Consider the following 14663-nt stretch of genomic DNA (forward strand, 5'->3'; position numbering starts at 1 on the left):
ATCAAGATACATCTTTTTAAATTTAGAGTACCCAATTCAGTTTTTCCAATTAAGGGGCAATTTAGCGTGGCCAATCCACCTACCCTGCACATCTTTGGGTTGTGGGGGCGAAACCCACGCAGACACGGGGAGAATGTGCAAACTCCACACAGTGACCCAGAGCTAAGATCGAACCTGGGACCTCGGTGCCATGAGTTAGCAGTGCTAACCACTGTGCCACCGTGCTGTCCCCGATCAAGATACATATTAAACATTGCGATAGTGCCCGCCTCCACCCCCTCCACTGGTAACACGTTCCAGGCACTCACCACCCTCTGCGTGAAAAACATATCCCGCACATCTCCCCTAAATGTTCCCCCTCTCACCTTGGACCTGTGTCCCCTGTCATTGAGTCTTCCACCCTGGGAAAAAGCTTCTGACTATTCACCCTGTCTATACCTTGCGTAATTTTGTCGACCTAAATCAGGTCTCCCCGCAGCCTCATCCTCCGCAACGTAAGCAATCCGGGTTTATTCAACCTCGCCTCATACCCGCCAGACCAGGCAACGTAAACCTTCTTTGCACTCTCTCCAAAGCATCCACGTCCTCCTGGTCGTGTGGCGACCAGAACCGCACAAAATATTCCAAATGTGGCCTAATTTTTATCACCCATGATTGAATGGCGGAGTTGACTCGATGGGCCGAATGGCCTAATTCTGTTCCTATGTCTTATGGACCTATCAGAGTTGAGGATGGGGGGGGAACGGATGCTTTGGCATCGCATCGCTGTTGGCCCGGCGACGTATACGCCACCCACGGCCGAAGCACAGCTGGGTGATTTGCTGGAATTCCTGGACCCCGAGATGGTCAAGTTCACAGTGAGCGGATCGCTCAACGAGTTCATCAGAGATGGCGGCCGTTCATTTTGTCCTTTAAAGATTTGGTCACTGTTGGTTGTTAGTGGGGGGAAAGAGAGGGGATTAGTGATGGGGGGATTGTTCTGGGGGATATTTCTGTTATTGGGGTTCCAGTTACTGTTGCTGCGTGTATATTTTCTGATGTATGTGTTGCCACTCTTTTCTTTTCTAAACTATTTCACATAAAATGTTGAAAGTTTAAAGAAGCAGGCCGTTCAGCCCATCGTGTCTCTGCTGGTGTTTATGCTCCAAATTTTTAAAAACATTTCCCAACTAAGAGGCAATTTAGCGTGGCCAATCCACCTACCCTGCACATCTTTGGGTTGTGGGGGTGAGACCCACGCAGACGCGGGGAGAATGTGCAAACGCCACACGGGCAGTGACCCAGAGCCGGGATCGAACCTGGGACCTCGGCGCCGTGAGGCCGTCCTGCTTATACTCCACATGAGCTTCCTCCCACTTCATCTCACCATCCTGGCATTTACATAGCACCTCTCATAACCCAGTGTTCCCAAAGCATTTTCGACCCAATGAAATATTTCACTGCTGTAATGTAAGAACCAGGGCAGCCAACTGGAACACAGGAAGCTCCAAAAAGAAAACAAACTCTCATTGGCCAGATTATCTGTTTCTTGTGATGTTGAGGGATAAATATTGGTTAGGACACTGGGAGAGCCCCTCTGCTCCTCAAAATAGTTCTATGGCATTCTTTTATGTCCATCCGAGGGGGGCGGATGATGCCTCAGTTTGATGGCTCATTTGAAAGACGGACCCTACAAACGTGCAGCACTCCCTCAGCGCTGAACCGTGAGCGGCGGGCGGACTGCATTTTTGTGCTCAAGTCCTGGAATTGGGGAGCGAGTCCGCAGACTTGTGGCTCGCACTTCTCACAGAGCCATGCCTCATACAAATCAACTTAACCTTACATCCCCTGGGTAAAGAGGTTCCTCTTTAACACCTGATTGGGTTTATTAATGCCGGAATGTTGCAGCCGTCTTGCTCTTTGACCCGGCCAGGGTTACTTAACATGTTCTGCACCTGTTGCCAAATGTCACAAACCTGCTTTTTAAAAAAAGCAGATCAGGTTACTGAGCTTCACCAAAGCCGAAGCCTCTTCAAAGTAACAGTTCCAGCCACCACTGTCAATCCGAGACACAGGCGTACCATTTTACTGCTTTTGTTCTGCTGGCTGATTGAAGTTTTTCACCAGCTTTTTAACAGTGCTGTGATTAATTTCACACTGGCAGTATCTGGTACCTGCTGCACCCAAACACACTGTTTCAGAGAATCTGATTCTGGCCATCATCTCCAAATGAATGTAGCTAAAACCAGGAACAGAAGGAGGCCATTCAGCCCTTTCAACCTGTCCCACCATTCAATGAGAAAATGGCTAATCTGCGATCCAACTCCATCTGCGTGGGTTTCCTCTGGGTGCTCCGGTTTCCTCCCACAGTCCAAAGATGTGCAGGTTAGGCCATGATAAATTGCCCTAAGTGTCCAGAAAGGTTGGGTGGGGTTGCTGGGTTATAGGGATAGGGTGGAGGTGTGGGCTTGGGTAGGGTGCTCTTTTCAAGGGCCGGTGCAGACTCGATGGGCCGCATGGCCTCCTTCTGCACTCTAAATTCTATGATATAGCTAGCCCCTTTGGCCCGTAATCTTTACTATCTTTGAACGACAAAAAATCGATCAACCTCGCGTGCAAAATTTACAATGTATTGGTGGAGGATCAAAGGCGGTTGTAGAGAAGAATGGCAAATTTCTACAACCCCCTTTTGAAGAGTTTGAAAGATATTGCAATATATTGGGTTGTTTGAGGCCGGTGCTTAGCGTATTATTTATTATAAATATCTGAACATTGGTAAATAATTCTGGCGCATGGAACTTTTCACGGTTCGCTCAGTTCCTCCAAGTGGGATTATATTGATTTTAGTGAGAAGTCTTACAACACCAGGTTAAAGTCCAACAGGTTTGTTTCGAATCACTAGCTTTCGGAGCGCTGCTCCTTCCTCAGGTGAATGAAGCGGTGGGTTCCAGAAATAAATATTGACAAAGTCAAAGATGCAAGACGATACTTATATTGATCTTGTCACATTTTTAACTGCCCTTACTTTCAAAAACCAACAAAACCACCAGTATGTAACAAACAACCTTTGCTTCAGAAAAGTCTAGAAGTCAATTCAAGTCAAAGATCCAATACGTTTGGCTTTCAAACCAACTTGTGCTCTCACAAGTGAACTAACATCCTCAGTTAGTCAGCCTTGCAAACCCTGCATGTGGTTCAGAGACTGTATAATAACCCCAGCTGTAATGTTGAACTGTGCAGGAGAGAAAAGCTCCTCGTGCTCTGAGCTGTGTTGATTGATCTTAGCCACAGAAGGATTAGAAACACAATTAGTCAAATCCCCTTCAGCATGTTGGAGCAATGGGGGGAAGCGGGATAGGAAACAGAGGTAAATTTGTGCGGCTTCCACACCCAAGCAATAACACAAAATGATCCCAATCGTTTTCCCATTGGGATGTGAGTAGCAAATTATGCATCTTAAAGCTCTATTAAGTATAGTAGTCAGGTGAGGTTGCCAACTGTGATTAACTGATTCCTGGAGGTTCCGTCACAACTCCACCCCCACCCCCCACCACGCTCCAGCCATCAGTTGGCCAACACATCCACCCTTGTGACGTACAGCCTCCCTACGCCAACTCCCCTCCCCACCCCCCATTTGCAATACTTTTATTCTAGTAAATAGAAATGCTCAAAGAAAAGAACAAAGAAATCATATTTTTTCATGTCCCAATGATTTTTCTCCAGTGTCGCTGAACAAGATCTTTCGATACAGATACGTGGTCACTTGTCCTAATATCACTTGTTCCTTCGAGCCAAATTTTGTCGCTTATAATTCCTGTGAACGGCCCTGGGATGACTTGACCGGTACTAAATAAATGTTGTTGTCACAGACAGAGAGCTTTGCAGCATTAATTTACCGAGCTTTGTGAGTGAAAGAAGACTTAATAAAGCAGATATCAGCGGATTGAGTACCTCAGCAATATCTCCAGCAAGGAATAACATCTTGGCCGAGAGCATGCGAGGAGAAAACTGAAAAGAGAAATTAAAGTATGGTTTCCGGTTATACTGTCGACTTTCTTGGACACAGGGTGGCGCAGTGGTTAGCACTGCTTCCTCACAGCTCCGAGGACCCGGGTTCGTTCCTGGCCCTGGGTCACTGTCCGCGTCACTTTCTCCCCGTGTCTGCGTGGGTCTCACCCCCACAACCCAAAGATGTGCAGGGTAGGTGGATTGGCCACGCTAAATTGCCCCTTAATTGGAAACAAAATAATTGGGTACTCTAAATTTATAAAAAGATTTCTTGGACACAGGAGGATGAGTGCATTTCTGTGGGAATCTGATGGCTCTCCAACAATGACGTGCATTTATATAGCACCTTTAACATAACAAAAGGTCCTGGGATATTTCACAGGGCAATTATCAAATTAAATTTGACACTGAATTGCATCAGGGTGCATGAGGACAGGTGACCAGCAACTTGACTGAAGAGGTGGGGTTTAAAATGCATCTTTAAGGAGGAAGAGAGACCCAGATAGGTTTGAGAAGGGAATTCCAGAGTTTAGGCCCAGGCAGCTGCAGGCACAGCCGCCAAGTGATCGAAATTAGAATCGGTGGAGCACGGTGACAATTCTATCGCACCATTCTTCTGCAGCTATTCCAAGGATCACATACACATGTAACCATTTCATTTAACAATCTCACAAACAATGCAACAGATTCCAGGGATCTATTGTTATGGTTTTTTTTAAAGTATTATTTTAGAACACCCTTTTCCAGTCAAACGAGTTGTACGTAGAACTCCACCCGGAGGTTAATTTGTACCTCAGCTACCTCAACGTTCCTCATCGCAAATACTAACCCCACCTGTCACTATTCAAACATTTCCACAGCCAATTTTATGCATCTTTACAAAGAGCAGTTTGGGTTCAAAGACCATAAGGCATAGGTTTGGAAGTGGGCCATTCGGCCCATCGAATCTGCTCCCCCATTCAATGAGGGATGTGATAATCCACTTTCCCCCTTATCCCCATAACCCTCGATTCCCCCACTGATTAAAAATCCGTCTCTCTCAGCCTCGAACACACTTTAAAAAAAATAAATTTAGAGTACCCAATTTTTTTTTCCAATTAAGGGGCAATTTAGCGTGGCCAATCCACCTACCCTGCACATCTTTGGGTTGTGGGGGCGAAACCCACGCAGACACGGGGAGAATGTGCAAACTCCACACGGACAGTGACCCAGAATTCGAACCCATGTCCTCAGCACTGCAGTCCCAATGCTAACTACTGCGCCACATTCCGCCCTAGCCTCGAACACTCTTAACGACCCAGCCTCTACAGCTCTTTGAGGTAAAGAATTCCACAGATTCACTCCCCTCTGAGAGAAGAAAAAGTCAAACAGTCGCTGGATCTGGGCATGAAGACTTGTAATGCCAACCTCGAGCGCATTCCAAACTTGCAGCACGTTCCCGGCCAATGCTGAAAAGCCTCACTAGAAAGCTGGCAAGCCGATTTTAACATTCTCGATTGTGCCAATGAAGAATTTTCCCTCACTCTTTGAAAGCTGGAAACTGAGCTGGGATTTTACTAAAAAGCTTCTTTCCTACAAAATGAAGAATTATCGCTCAGGTACTGAGCAGGACGTGGAGCTTTTTGCACGGCATAACAAAGGGATGAAGGTTGAAGTTGCTCAGGCTTTAAGCAGCTTGGAAATTGGAGGGAAAGCCTCAGAGTTATCAGTGCCGGCTTTGTTTTGGAGTCGTTGGGGACAGGAACTAGATTAGGAAGAAAGTCATAACAATGAATCAGACGGGAGTCAGTGAACCCAACTTCAAAGCAACACTGTCAGACCACAGCCCTCCAATTACCTTGTGAAACTGCCTCTTTACACCTGATCATTTCAAGAATTTCAACTCTTCAGATGAAAAATAGGCAAGTAATATTTAGCCCAAATAATGAAGGGGTTCGACTACTCACAGCAAACCAGCTCTCTCAGGTGTAGGTCTTTTTCTTAAAGTTAAGAATGCTAAAGGATAAAGAAGAAAGCTGCACACCAAAATATAATAATTTTAGTGGCTCATTATTAGGAGTGATTGATTCCTTGCCTATTAACAAGGACTCTTTCATCTCCAACAGTTGCTGCATATTTAATGCCCCAGGGTGCGTCACCCGAGAGGCTTCTTTTATTCAATTACGTATTTCATACGTTAGAACTGACAGTATAAGGAATGGCGAAACCCAATTGGAATAACCTTCCATTTCCTATGGTCTGTGATAAATTCGAACATTCCCACATGAAAAAACACTTCAACCCAAACGGCCACGGCACAAGCAGACACTTCCCCGTTCTTCTCACTGCTTGACACTGGACACGAGGCATTTACGCAAATATAACCTCGTCTACGCAGTAGGTTCATCTTCAAAAATGTAACTTTGCGCAGGAGATGGATGCAGCATTCATCACAAATCCAAATCACTCCATCTTGAAAATCAGTGGCTTGTAACCAACAATCATCTACTTCCTGATCAGGTACCACAATGGTGAATCGTCGGACTTCCCTTCCCCAGAGAGTGGTGGGCGCTCGGACATTGACAAGGTCCACGGCTGAGATCCAGAACCCTTTTAGGTGCAAGAATCATCCAAGGAAATGATCAGGTGAGCAAGTAGAGGCGAGGTCAAAGGTCAGCCACGATCTTCCTGAATAACAGAGCAGGCTCGAAGGACCAGGCTGACGATACCTGCTCCTAATTCAGATTCCGCCAAATACCCAAAGTTCCTTCAGCAACCGTGCATTACCTTGTCCCTCAATTTCTTTGTGTTGGCAATCAACAAAATGGCTGGTGACTTCCTCAGTTCTCTTTAATTTTCAGACAGCGGAACAAACACCCTCCCCACCCCTCCTCCGATTTTAATCATCCCACCAACTATAGCTGTGCCTTCAGCAGCTGACGCCCAAAGCTCTGGAATTCTTTCCCGAAACATCTCTTTTTAAAAATAAATTTAGAGTACCCAATTAATTTTTTCCAATTCAGGGGCAATTTAGCGTGGCCAATCCACCTACTCTGCACATCTTTGGGTTGTGGGGGCGAAACCCACGCAGACACGGGGAGAATGTGCAAACTCCACATGGACAGTGACCCAGAGCCGGGATTGAACCCGGGACCTCGGCGCCATGAGGCAGCAGTGCTAATCACTGCGCCACCATGCCCCCTAAACATTTCTGTATCTCAGTTCTCCACTTACTTAAAACTAACCTCTTTGGCCTGACCTAACACCCAATGTAGCTCAGTGTTACATTTTGTCTGATGGTGTTCCTATGAAGCGCCCAAAGACATTTTCCTAGAATCCTAGAATTGACAGTGCAGAAGGAGGCCATTCGGCCCATCGAGTTGGCACCAGCCCTTGGAAAGAGCACCCCATTTAAGCCCACACTTCCAATCTTTCCTCATAACCCCACCCAACCTTTTTGGACACTAAGGGCAATTTAGCCTGGCCTGTCCACCTAACCTGCACATCTTTGGGCTGTGGGAAGAAACCGGAGCACCCGGAGGAAACCCACGCAGACACGGGGAGAACGTGCAGACTCCGCATAGACAGTGACCCAAGCTGGGAATCGCACCTGGGACCCTGGAGCCGTGAGGCAACTGTGCTCACCATTGTGCTACCATGCTGCCCCTTTATACTGCACTAGTGATGCTATATCAATGTAAGTTGTCATCGAAGATGGACAAATCAACTCGTTTTCAAGCTATCTGTGCTCGCGTTTATCAATCGAAATATTTAGACTTTGCAAGCAAAACAGTTTGCAGATGATATTTCCAGATGATTGCCGCTTCCGAGATTTTTAGAGGGCCCCTTTATCCCTAAAATCAAACCATTTTTCCTCGATTACCACTTTGGGTAAAAAAAATGATCCTTTAATTACTTTCATAAAACAATCCGACAAACAGACAGAAATCAAAATTCAATCCTCAACAGTCCAAACTTACAGTTGATTTAAGTTTTGAATAAATGGGAACTCCCTCCCCAACAGCACAGTGGGTGTACCTACACCACATAGACCGCAGCGGTTCCAGAAGGCAGCTCACCACCACCTTCTCACGGGCAGGGAGCGATGGGCAATGAATAGTGACCTAGCCGCCAACGCCCATTCCAATGAAAGAATTAAATAAGTTCTATTAAATAAGGTTAGAACAATCCAAAGTCACACTAACCTGCAAACAGGAATGAAAGGAGGTCATTCAGCCCCTCAATCCTGTTCTACCATTCACTAGAACCATGGCTGATACGTATCTCAACCCCAAACGACCTGCCTTGATTTCGTAACCCTTAATGCCCTTACCCAGCATAAATCTATCAATCTCAGTTTTGGAATTTTCAATTGGCCCCTAGCCCCAACAATATTTTAGAGGAAAGGGTTTAAGATTTCCACACCCTACGGGTGAGGAAGTGCGCCCCCCCCCCCCCCCCCCCCCCCCAACCACCACCCCACCACAGGAACTGGTTTCTCTCCATTAACTCCTTTGATCATGGTAAACACCTCAATAAATTCACTCCTTAATCTCCTACGGTCTATGCAACTTGTCCTCGTAATGTAACCCGGTATCATTCTGACAAATTCTCACTAGGCCTGTGGTAGTATGACTTGGGGTATTACGGTACCTTAGAAGTGAGTTGCTATTGGTGCAGAGGACTCGCTGCCCATTGGCCCGGGTAAGTCATGTGCCTCTCAGCCGATTGGCTGAGTGGTAGGTAGCTCCGCCTGCAAGGCGGGATACAAGAACCCGTGCTCCCCGGCAGTCGGCCATTCTTCTGTACGTCTGCTGCCGGGCACACAACCTGTGCATTAAAGCCTATCGTTTGGATCTCATCTTCGTCTCGTGTCCAATTGATGGTGCATCAATGGCCAAGGCTGAACACAGCAAAAGCAAAAAGTGTTCACAACAGTTCAGCGATTAAGTCGTTTACAAAAAACAAGCCGGTAATCTGTCTGAAGGTCGTGTCTGCAGCCAGCACTGCTGAAAGCTGTGCTTTGCGGGGGGGAGTGGGGGGGGGGGGGGGAGGAGAAGAAGGGAAACTTACTTCTGTAACCAGCAAACTGTGAGCTTCTTTCCTTGCATTCTCAGGCACGATGGGGAGGAGCGTCCTTCCATGGCGTTTCAGCATCCCAATCTAATAAAGCAAAACAAAAACACGGTCAACTAACAGCCCACCCACAAAGTCAAACACGTGGTGTTGTATCTTCTGCAGGGTCGCTGAAAATATTGCCTGAATTATCAGGATGCCTGTGGACAAGTGTAAGCAGGATTGAGTTTGTGTTTACCTTGTGGCATTCACGATGCAAGTGAACGAACATTTGTGGTAAAGCATTTTTTGTTTTTAGAAAGTGGGAACTGTTAAATACGTACGTTTCCTTATCATAATCAGCAGAGTCGGAAGAAACTGAAGGGGTTACAAACACACACAAACAATGAACAATTCATTTAAAAAGAAGCACCAAGCTGCTTTTGACGAAGAGTCATTGGACTCAAAACGTTAGCTCTTTTCTCTCCCTAGATGCTGCCAGACCTGCTGAGATTTTCCAGCATTTTCTCTTTCGTTTCAGATTCCAGCATCCGCAGTAATTTGCTTTTAACACCAAGCTGCTTAATCTTTCCAAAGAAAGTCTGTTTATCATAAATCTTAACCTTTTGCAGAATTTTCCAGCAATCACATGGATGCAAAATCTGTCTTTAGACCTTAAGACGTAGGAGTTGAAGTAGGCCATTCGGCCATTGAGTCTGCTCTGCCATTCAATATCATGGCTGATCTGATATAATCCTCAACTCCACTTTCTTGCCTTGTCCCCATAATCCTCGATTCCCTTACTGATTAAAAATGTCTATCTCAGCCTTGAACACACTTAACGACCCAGCCTCTACAGCTCTCTGCGGTAAAGAATTCCACAGATTCACTCCCCTCTGAGAGAAGAAATTCCTCATCTCTGTCTGAAATGGGTGACCTCTTCCTCTGAGATTCTGCCCTGTGGTCCCAGACTCTCCCACAAGGGGAAACAACCTCTCAGCATCTCCCCTGTCAAACCCCCTGAGAATCCGATATGTGAAATGAATGAATGAAAATCGCTTATTGTCACGAGTAGGCTTCAATGAAGTTACTGTGAAAAGCCCCTAGTCGCCACATTCCGGCGCCTGTCCAGGGAGGCTGGTACGGGAATCGAACCGTGCTGCTGACCCGCTTGGTCTGCTTTAAAAGCCAGCGATTTAGCCTTGTGAGCTAAACCAGCCCCTATGTCTCAATAAGGTCGCCTCTCATTCTTCTAAACCCCAATGAGCACAGACCCAACCTACTCAACCTCTCCTCATAAGAAAATCCCTCTATACCCGGATCAATGAACCTTCTCTGGACTGCCTCCAATGCCGGTATATCTTTCCTTAGATAAGGGAACCAAAACAGTTCACAGTATTCCAGGTGGTGCTCTAACTAGTGTTTGTATAGTTTTAGCAGGACTTCCCTATGTTTATACTTAATTTCCTTCAAAATAAAGGGCAACATTCCATCTGCCTTTCCTTTTACCTGCTAGCTTCTTTGATACAGGTTCTTTAAATGCAGTTCAAATAAATTCCTAGCTGGGATAAAACTGCCCAGATCCACTCACATTTACTTTTAAAGATAATTTAACAGAGGATTCGAATGGATTATGATTTGTATTCTCGGAACAAGAAGCATACACGTAGATACAATGTGGATTAGTAATAGTGACACCACTAAAGGATGTTCCCCAGCCTGAGGATCGAAGGTGAGAGCTCATCAGCAGATACAATGAAGGAATTGGAAGTGAAGGACACACTGGGATTATAGTCAGTTTTTACAGAGCCAACACCGGCTTCCTCCGGGTTTCCTCCCACAGTCCAAAGATGTGCAGGTTAGGTGGATTGGTCACGCTAAATTGCCCTTAGGTTAGGTGGGGTTACTGGGTTACGGGGATAAGGTGGAGGTGTGGGCTTCAGTGGGTTGCCCTTTCCCAAGAGCCGGTGCAGACTCGATGGGCCGAATGGCCTCCTTCGGCACTGTAAATTCTATAATACAGTTCTGCGGAGGTGTAAAAGCTGATCTGTGTTTCCCATAATTGCACAATTCCAAATTTCTGCTCCTGTCAGCTCTTCGCTGTTCCAGATGTTGTCCACTTTGCCCCAAACTCTGGGGGACGATTCCAATTGCTCCAAAGCTGCCCCAACACCCAAGTCGCCCCCCCCCCCCAATCCATTTGAGCTGACTACATACAGTCTCACTTTCACAGGTTCTGTCACAAGTTGCCATCGCCCCATCCCTCCTGCTGCCAACTTACGTCCTTCCTCAGTGAGTATCCGCAAGCTTGTGGCACCACTCAATCTGATCTTTACCATAGAACTGTGTTGAATTTGCAACACAGAGCCAGACCGACGAGCCTGTTTTGGTGTTTATATTCCATACGTGTCTCCTCCCTTGTCACCTGACTCACCCTCAGCACTTCAGCTGATATTTCCATTCCTTTTTCTCTCGCGTACTTGCCTACTTTCAGTTTGAAAGCCTCTAAGCTAAAAGGGGGAGATGATGACATATGGTAAAGTCACTGGACTAGCAATCCAGGGGTCCAGGTTCGGGGGGTCACCGGTTCAAATCTCACTGGTGGAACTTGAATTTTGTCAATAAACATTTGTAATGTAAAGCTAGTCTCAGTAGCGGTGACCATGAAACTATCATCGATTGTCGTAAAAACCCATCTGGCCCACTGATGTCCTTTAGGGATGGAAATCTGCTGTCCTTACCCGGTCTGGCCTACATGTGATTCCAGACCCACAGCAACATGGTTAACTGCCCTCTGAAATGGCCCAGCCGCCGACACCCACGTCACAAAAAAGCATAAAAAGTAATTTAACTCAACCAAATTCTGTGGGAGTCAGATCCACATTCTAACCACTCTGACCATGAAAGGATATCTCTTTGTTTTCTTGTTGTATTATTAATTATTATTAACTCAACTGTATTTATTTTGATTCTTCTTCACACAGAAATGTTCTCTCCACACCTGCCCACTCCAACCCATTCGTAATTTTAAGCAGGTTGCCACCACTCCTCTCTTTTTAAAAAGAAAAACCTCAATTTGGTCAATCTTTCTCAATAACTCGGGTGTCTTCTCTTGGTCGTTACAGAGCTAAGGAGTTGGGGTGAGGCCATGGGAGGATTTGAAGACAAGGGTGAGAGCTTTAAAATCAAGACTTTGCCAGAGTGGGAGGCAATGTTATGTCTGCAAGCACAGGGGTGCTGAGTGGACAGGACTTGATGAGCAGCAGTTTTGGATGAGTTCAGGTTTACGATCGGGGACAATGCGGCTCAAGAAATAATCAGACAATGGTAAAATAAGATGAAAGAATTATTGGAAAAACAGTCACTCCGGAATCCAGAACTTGAATATTGCTAAAAGAGAGTCACATTGCCAAAACTTTTCAACCTACACTCAACAGGACAAAGGCACCAACAGCAAATTTCAAAGGATCACAACAAGAGAAAAGGCCACTGATTGGTCGGTCAACTCGGATTACCTTCTCCAGGGCAATGCCTCGGCCGGAGAGGAACTATCGGCTCCCCAAGCTCCTCGGTAATAAAGAAAGGTACATGGCTTGAACACCATTCCTTTTGTTTGCAGAGAACTGATCACTGTATTTGAATGTATGTCCCCTTATGTTATGTGCAATGAGCCATGCAATGAGCTTGACTGATTATCTTAAATTGGTTTAGTGTAGCTATTAACATACTCAGGATTGTTCAGAAAGTGCTGCCCAACCACAGAATCACATCAAACGGCAGACGTTCTGTTGTGGGTTTTGCAAACACGGGCGGATTGAGTGCGGTCCATAGTCTGCCTATTTCAAAAAGGAAGGTGCGTGTCTTCCTTTGTAGCGATGTTGGAGTACATCTTAGTGGTTTGCTCCTCACAGTCGTTGCATGTGCAACCACGGTGGCTCGTTCCAGTGCACTGCGTTTGAAACATTTAAATAATTTCCCTGGGTGGTTCTGTGGCAATTGTTGATTGGAATGTTAATGTATTTTTTTTTAAATGAGTCATGTAGCTTTTCACAAGTTCAAATATCCCACTGACAAAACGTAAATCATTCACGCTTAGTGAACTCAAAAGCCAGTTTCTGATTATTCTCCCCCATAGGCACCAGCTGTTGTGGCACCACTCACGGAGATATGATACTTTGTGGGCTGTAGCAGTACAGATGCTCATTAGACGTTCCAGATATGATGGATACAAACAGGTTCTGTGATTTTACAAAAGGTCCAACTGCACTTGGGTTACTGTCCAATAAGAAGTTCCATCAGCTACGCCTGAAACACCATCAATACCTTTCACACCGAGCAACATGACCCCAGTGGGATGCTCTCAGGTGGATTGACCAGACCCCAGGAAAAGGCATATCAGCACCTCAATGGGAAAATAATCAAGCTATTTGGGTCAAGGTTCAAACTGCAACATTATCCTTCTGCGATTGTTAATGACTGCTCTGCCGACAAGCGCTCTATGTTAACACTTCACAACAACCGAACTCAAAATCAAAAACAGACTCAAAATTACTCCGACGTTCAACAACAACTTAAGATTTATATAGCGCCGCTGACATCTTGAGCAGTCCCAAGGCACGTCAGAGGAGCGTAATAAGACAAAGAGTGACACTGAGCGGTGGAGGAGATATTAGGTCAGATCACCAAAAGCTTGGCAAAGAGGCACGTCTTAGCAATGTCTTAAAGGAAGAAAGTGAGGTAGAGAGGCTGAGAGGTTGGGCGAGGTTCAAAAAGGCAACACTTCCTTTAACAGTTAATGAAAGGGCAGCACGGTGGCGCAGTGGGTTAGCACTGCTGCCTCACGGCGGCGAGGTCTCAGGTTCGATCCCGGCTCTGGGTCACTGTCCATGTGGAGTTTGCACATTCTCCCCGTGTTTGCGTGGGTTCCACCCCCACAACCCAAAGATGTGCAGGTTAGGTGGACTGGCCACACTAAATTGCCCCTTAATTCAAAAAAATGAATTGGGTGCTCTAAATTTATTTTAAAAATTTGATGAAAAGGATTGAAAATGAAGCTGGGTAATTTGACCTAAATAGTTCCAGGGGACATAAAAAGGGAGTTTATGAAAAACCAGGTATCAGGAAAATTTCTTTAGTTAATATATCTGGGAGGAATATCAGCTCAGAATCCTTACGGTGCAGAAGGAGGCCATTCAGCCCATCAAGTCTTTACCGACCCTCTAAAAGAACACACTACCTTGATCCACTCCCCCACCCAATCCTGAACATCTTTAGACACTAAGGGGTAATTTAGCACAGCCAATCCACCTAACCTGCACAACTTTGGGCTGTGGGAGGAAACTGGAGCACCCGGAGGAAACCCACGCAGACACGGGGAGAAAGTGCAAACTCCACACAGTCACCCAAGGCCGGAATCGAATCCAGGTCCCTGTCGTTGTGAGGCAGCAGTGCTAACCACCGTGTCGCCATGCCACCAGCTTGTGAACAGCCAGATGAAGATTAATCTACTTAAACCGGGCAAATCATTTTTTGCTCATTCGTGACATTCTGTTGAAATGATTGAAGCAGCACATTTGCAAAATAGTTTCCACACTGTGCTCATCACAGTTAGGCTGTCCGATACAGACCATTGGTGCTGGGTA

The 14663-nt window shown here is 45.9% G+C and overlaps 1 protein-coding gene across 12 annotated transcripts in view; it reads right to left on the reverse strand.

The window, feature by feature from the left end:
* Positions 1–14663, reverse strand: part of dock9b (dedicator of cytokinesis 9b) — a 356481-nt gene that overhangs the window by 175949 nt on the left and 165869 nt on the right. For all 12 annotated transcript variants that reach the window (XM_038819159.1, XM_038819160.1, XM_038819165.1 and 9 more), the window contains exon 3: positions 9040–9129. In XM_038819159.1, the coding sequence (XP_038675087.1) occupies positions 9040–9129 (90 nt within the window). The remainder of the gene's footprint in view (positions 1–9039; positions 9130–14663) is intronic.

The sequence above is a fragment of the Scyliorhinus canicula genome, chromosome 14, assembly GCF_902713615.1.
Source record: "Scyliorhinus canicula chromosome 14, sScyCan1.1, whole genome shotgun sequence".
In the NCBI taxonomy this organism is placed as follows: domain Eukaryota; kingdom Metazoa; phylum Chordata; class Chondrichthyes; order Carcharhiniformes; family Scyliorhinidae; genus Scyliorhinus; species Scyliorhinus canicula.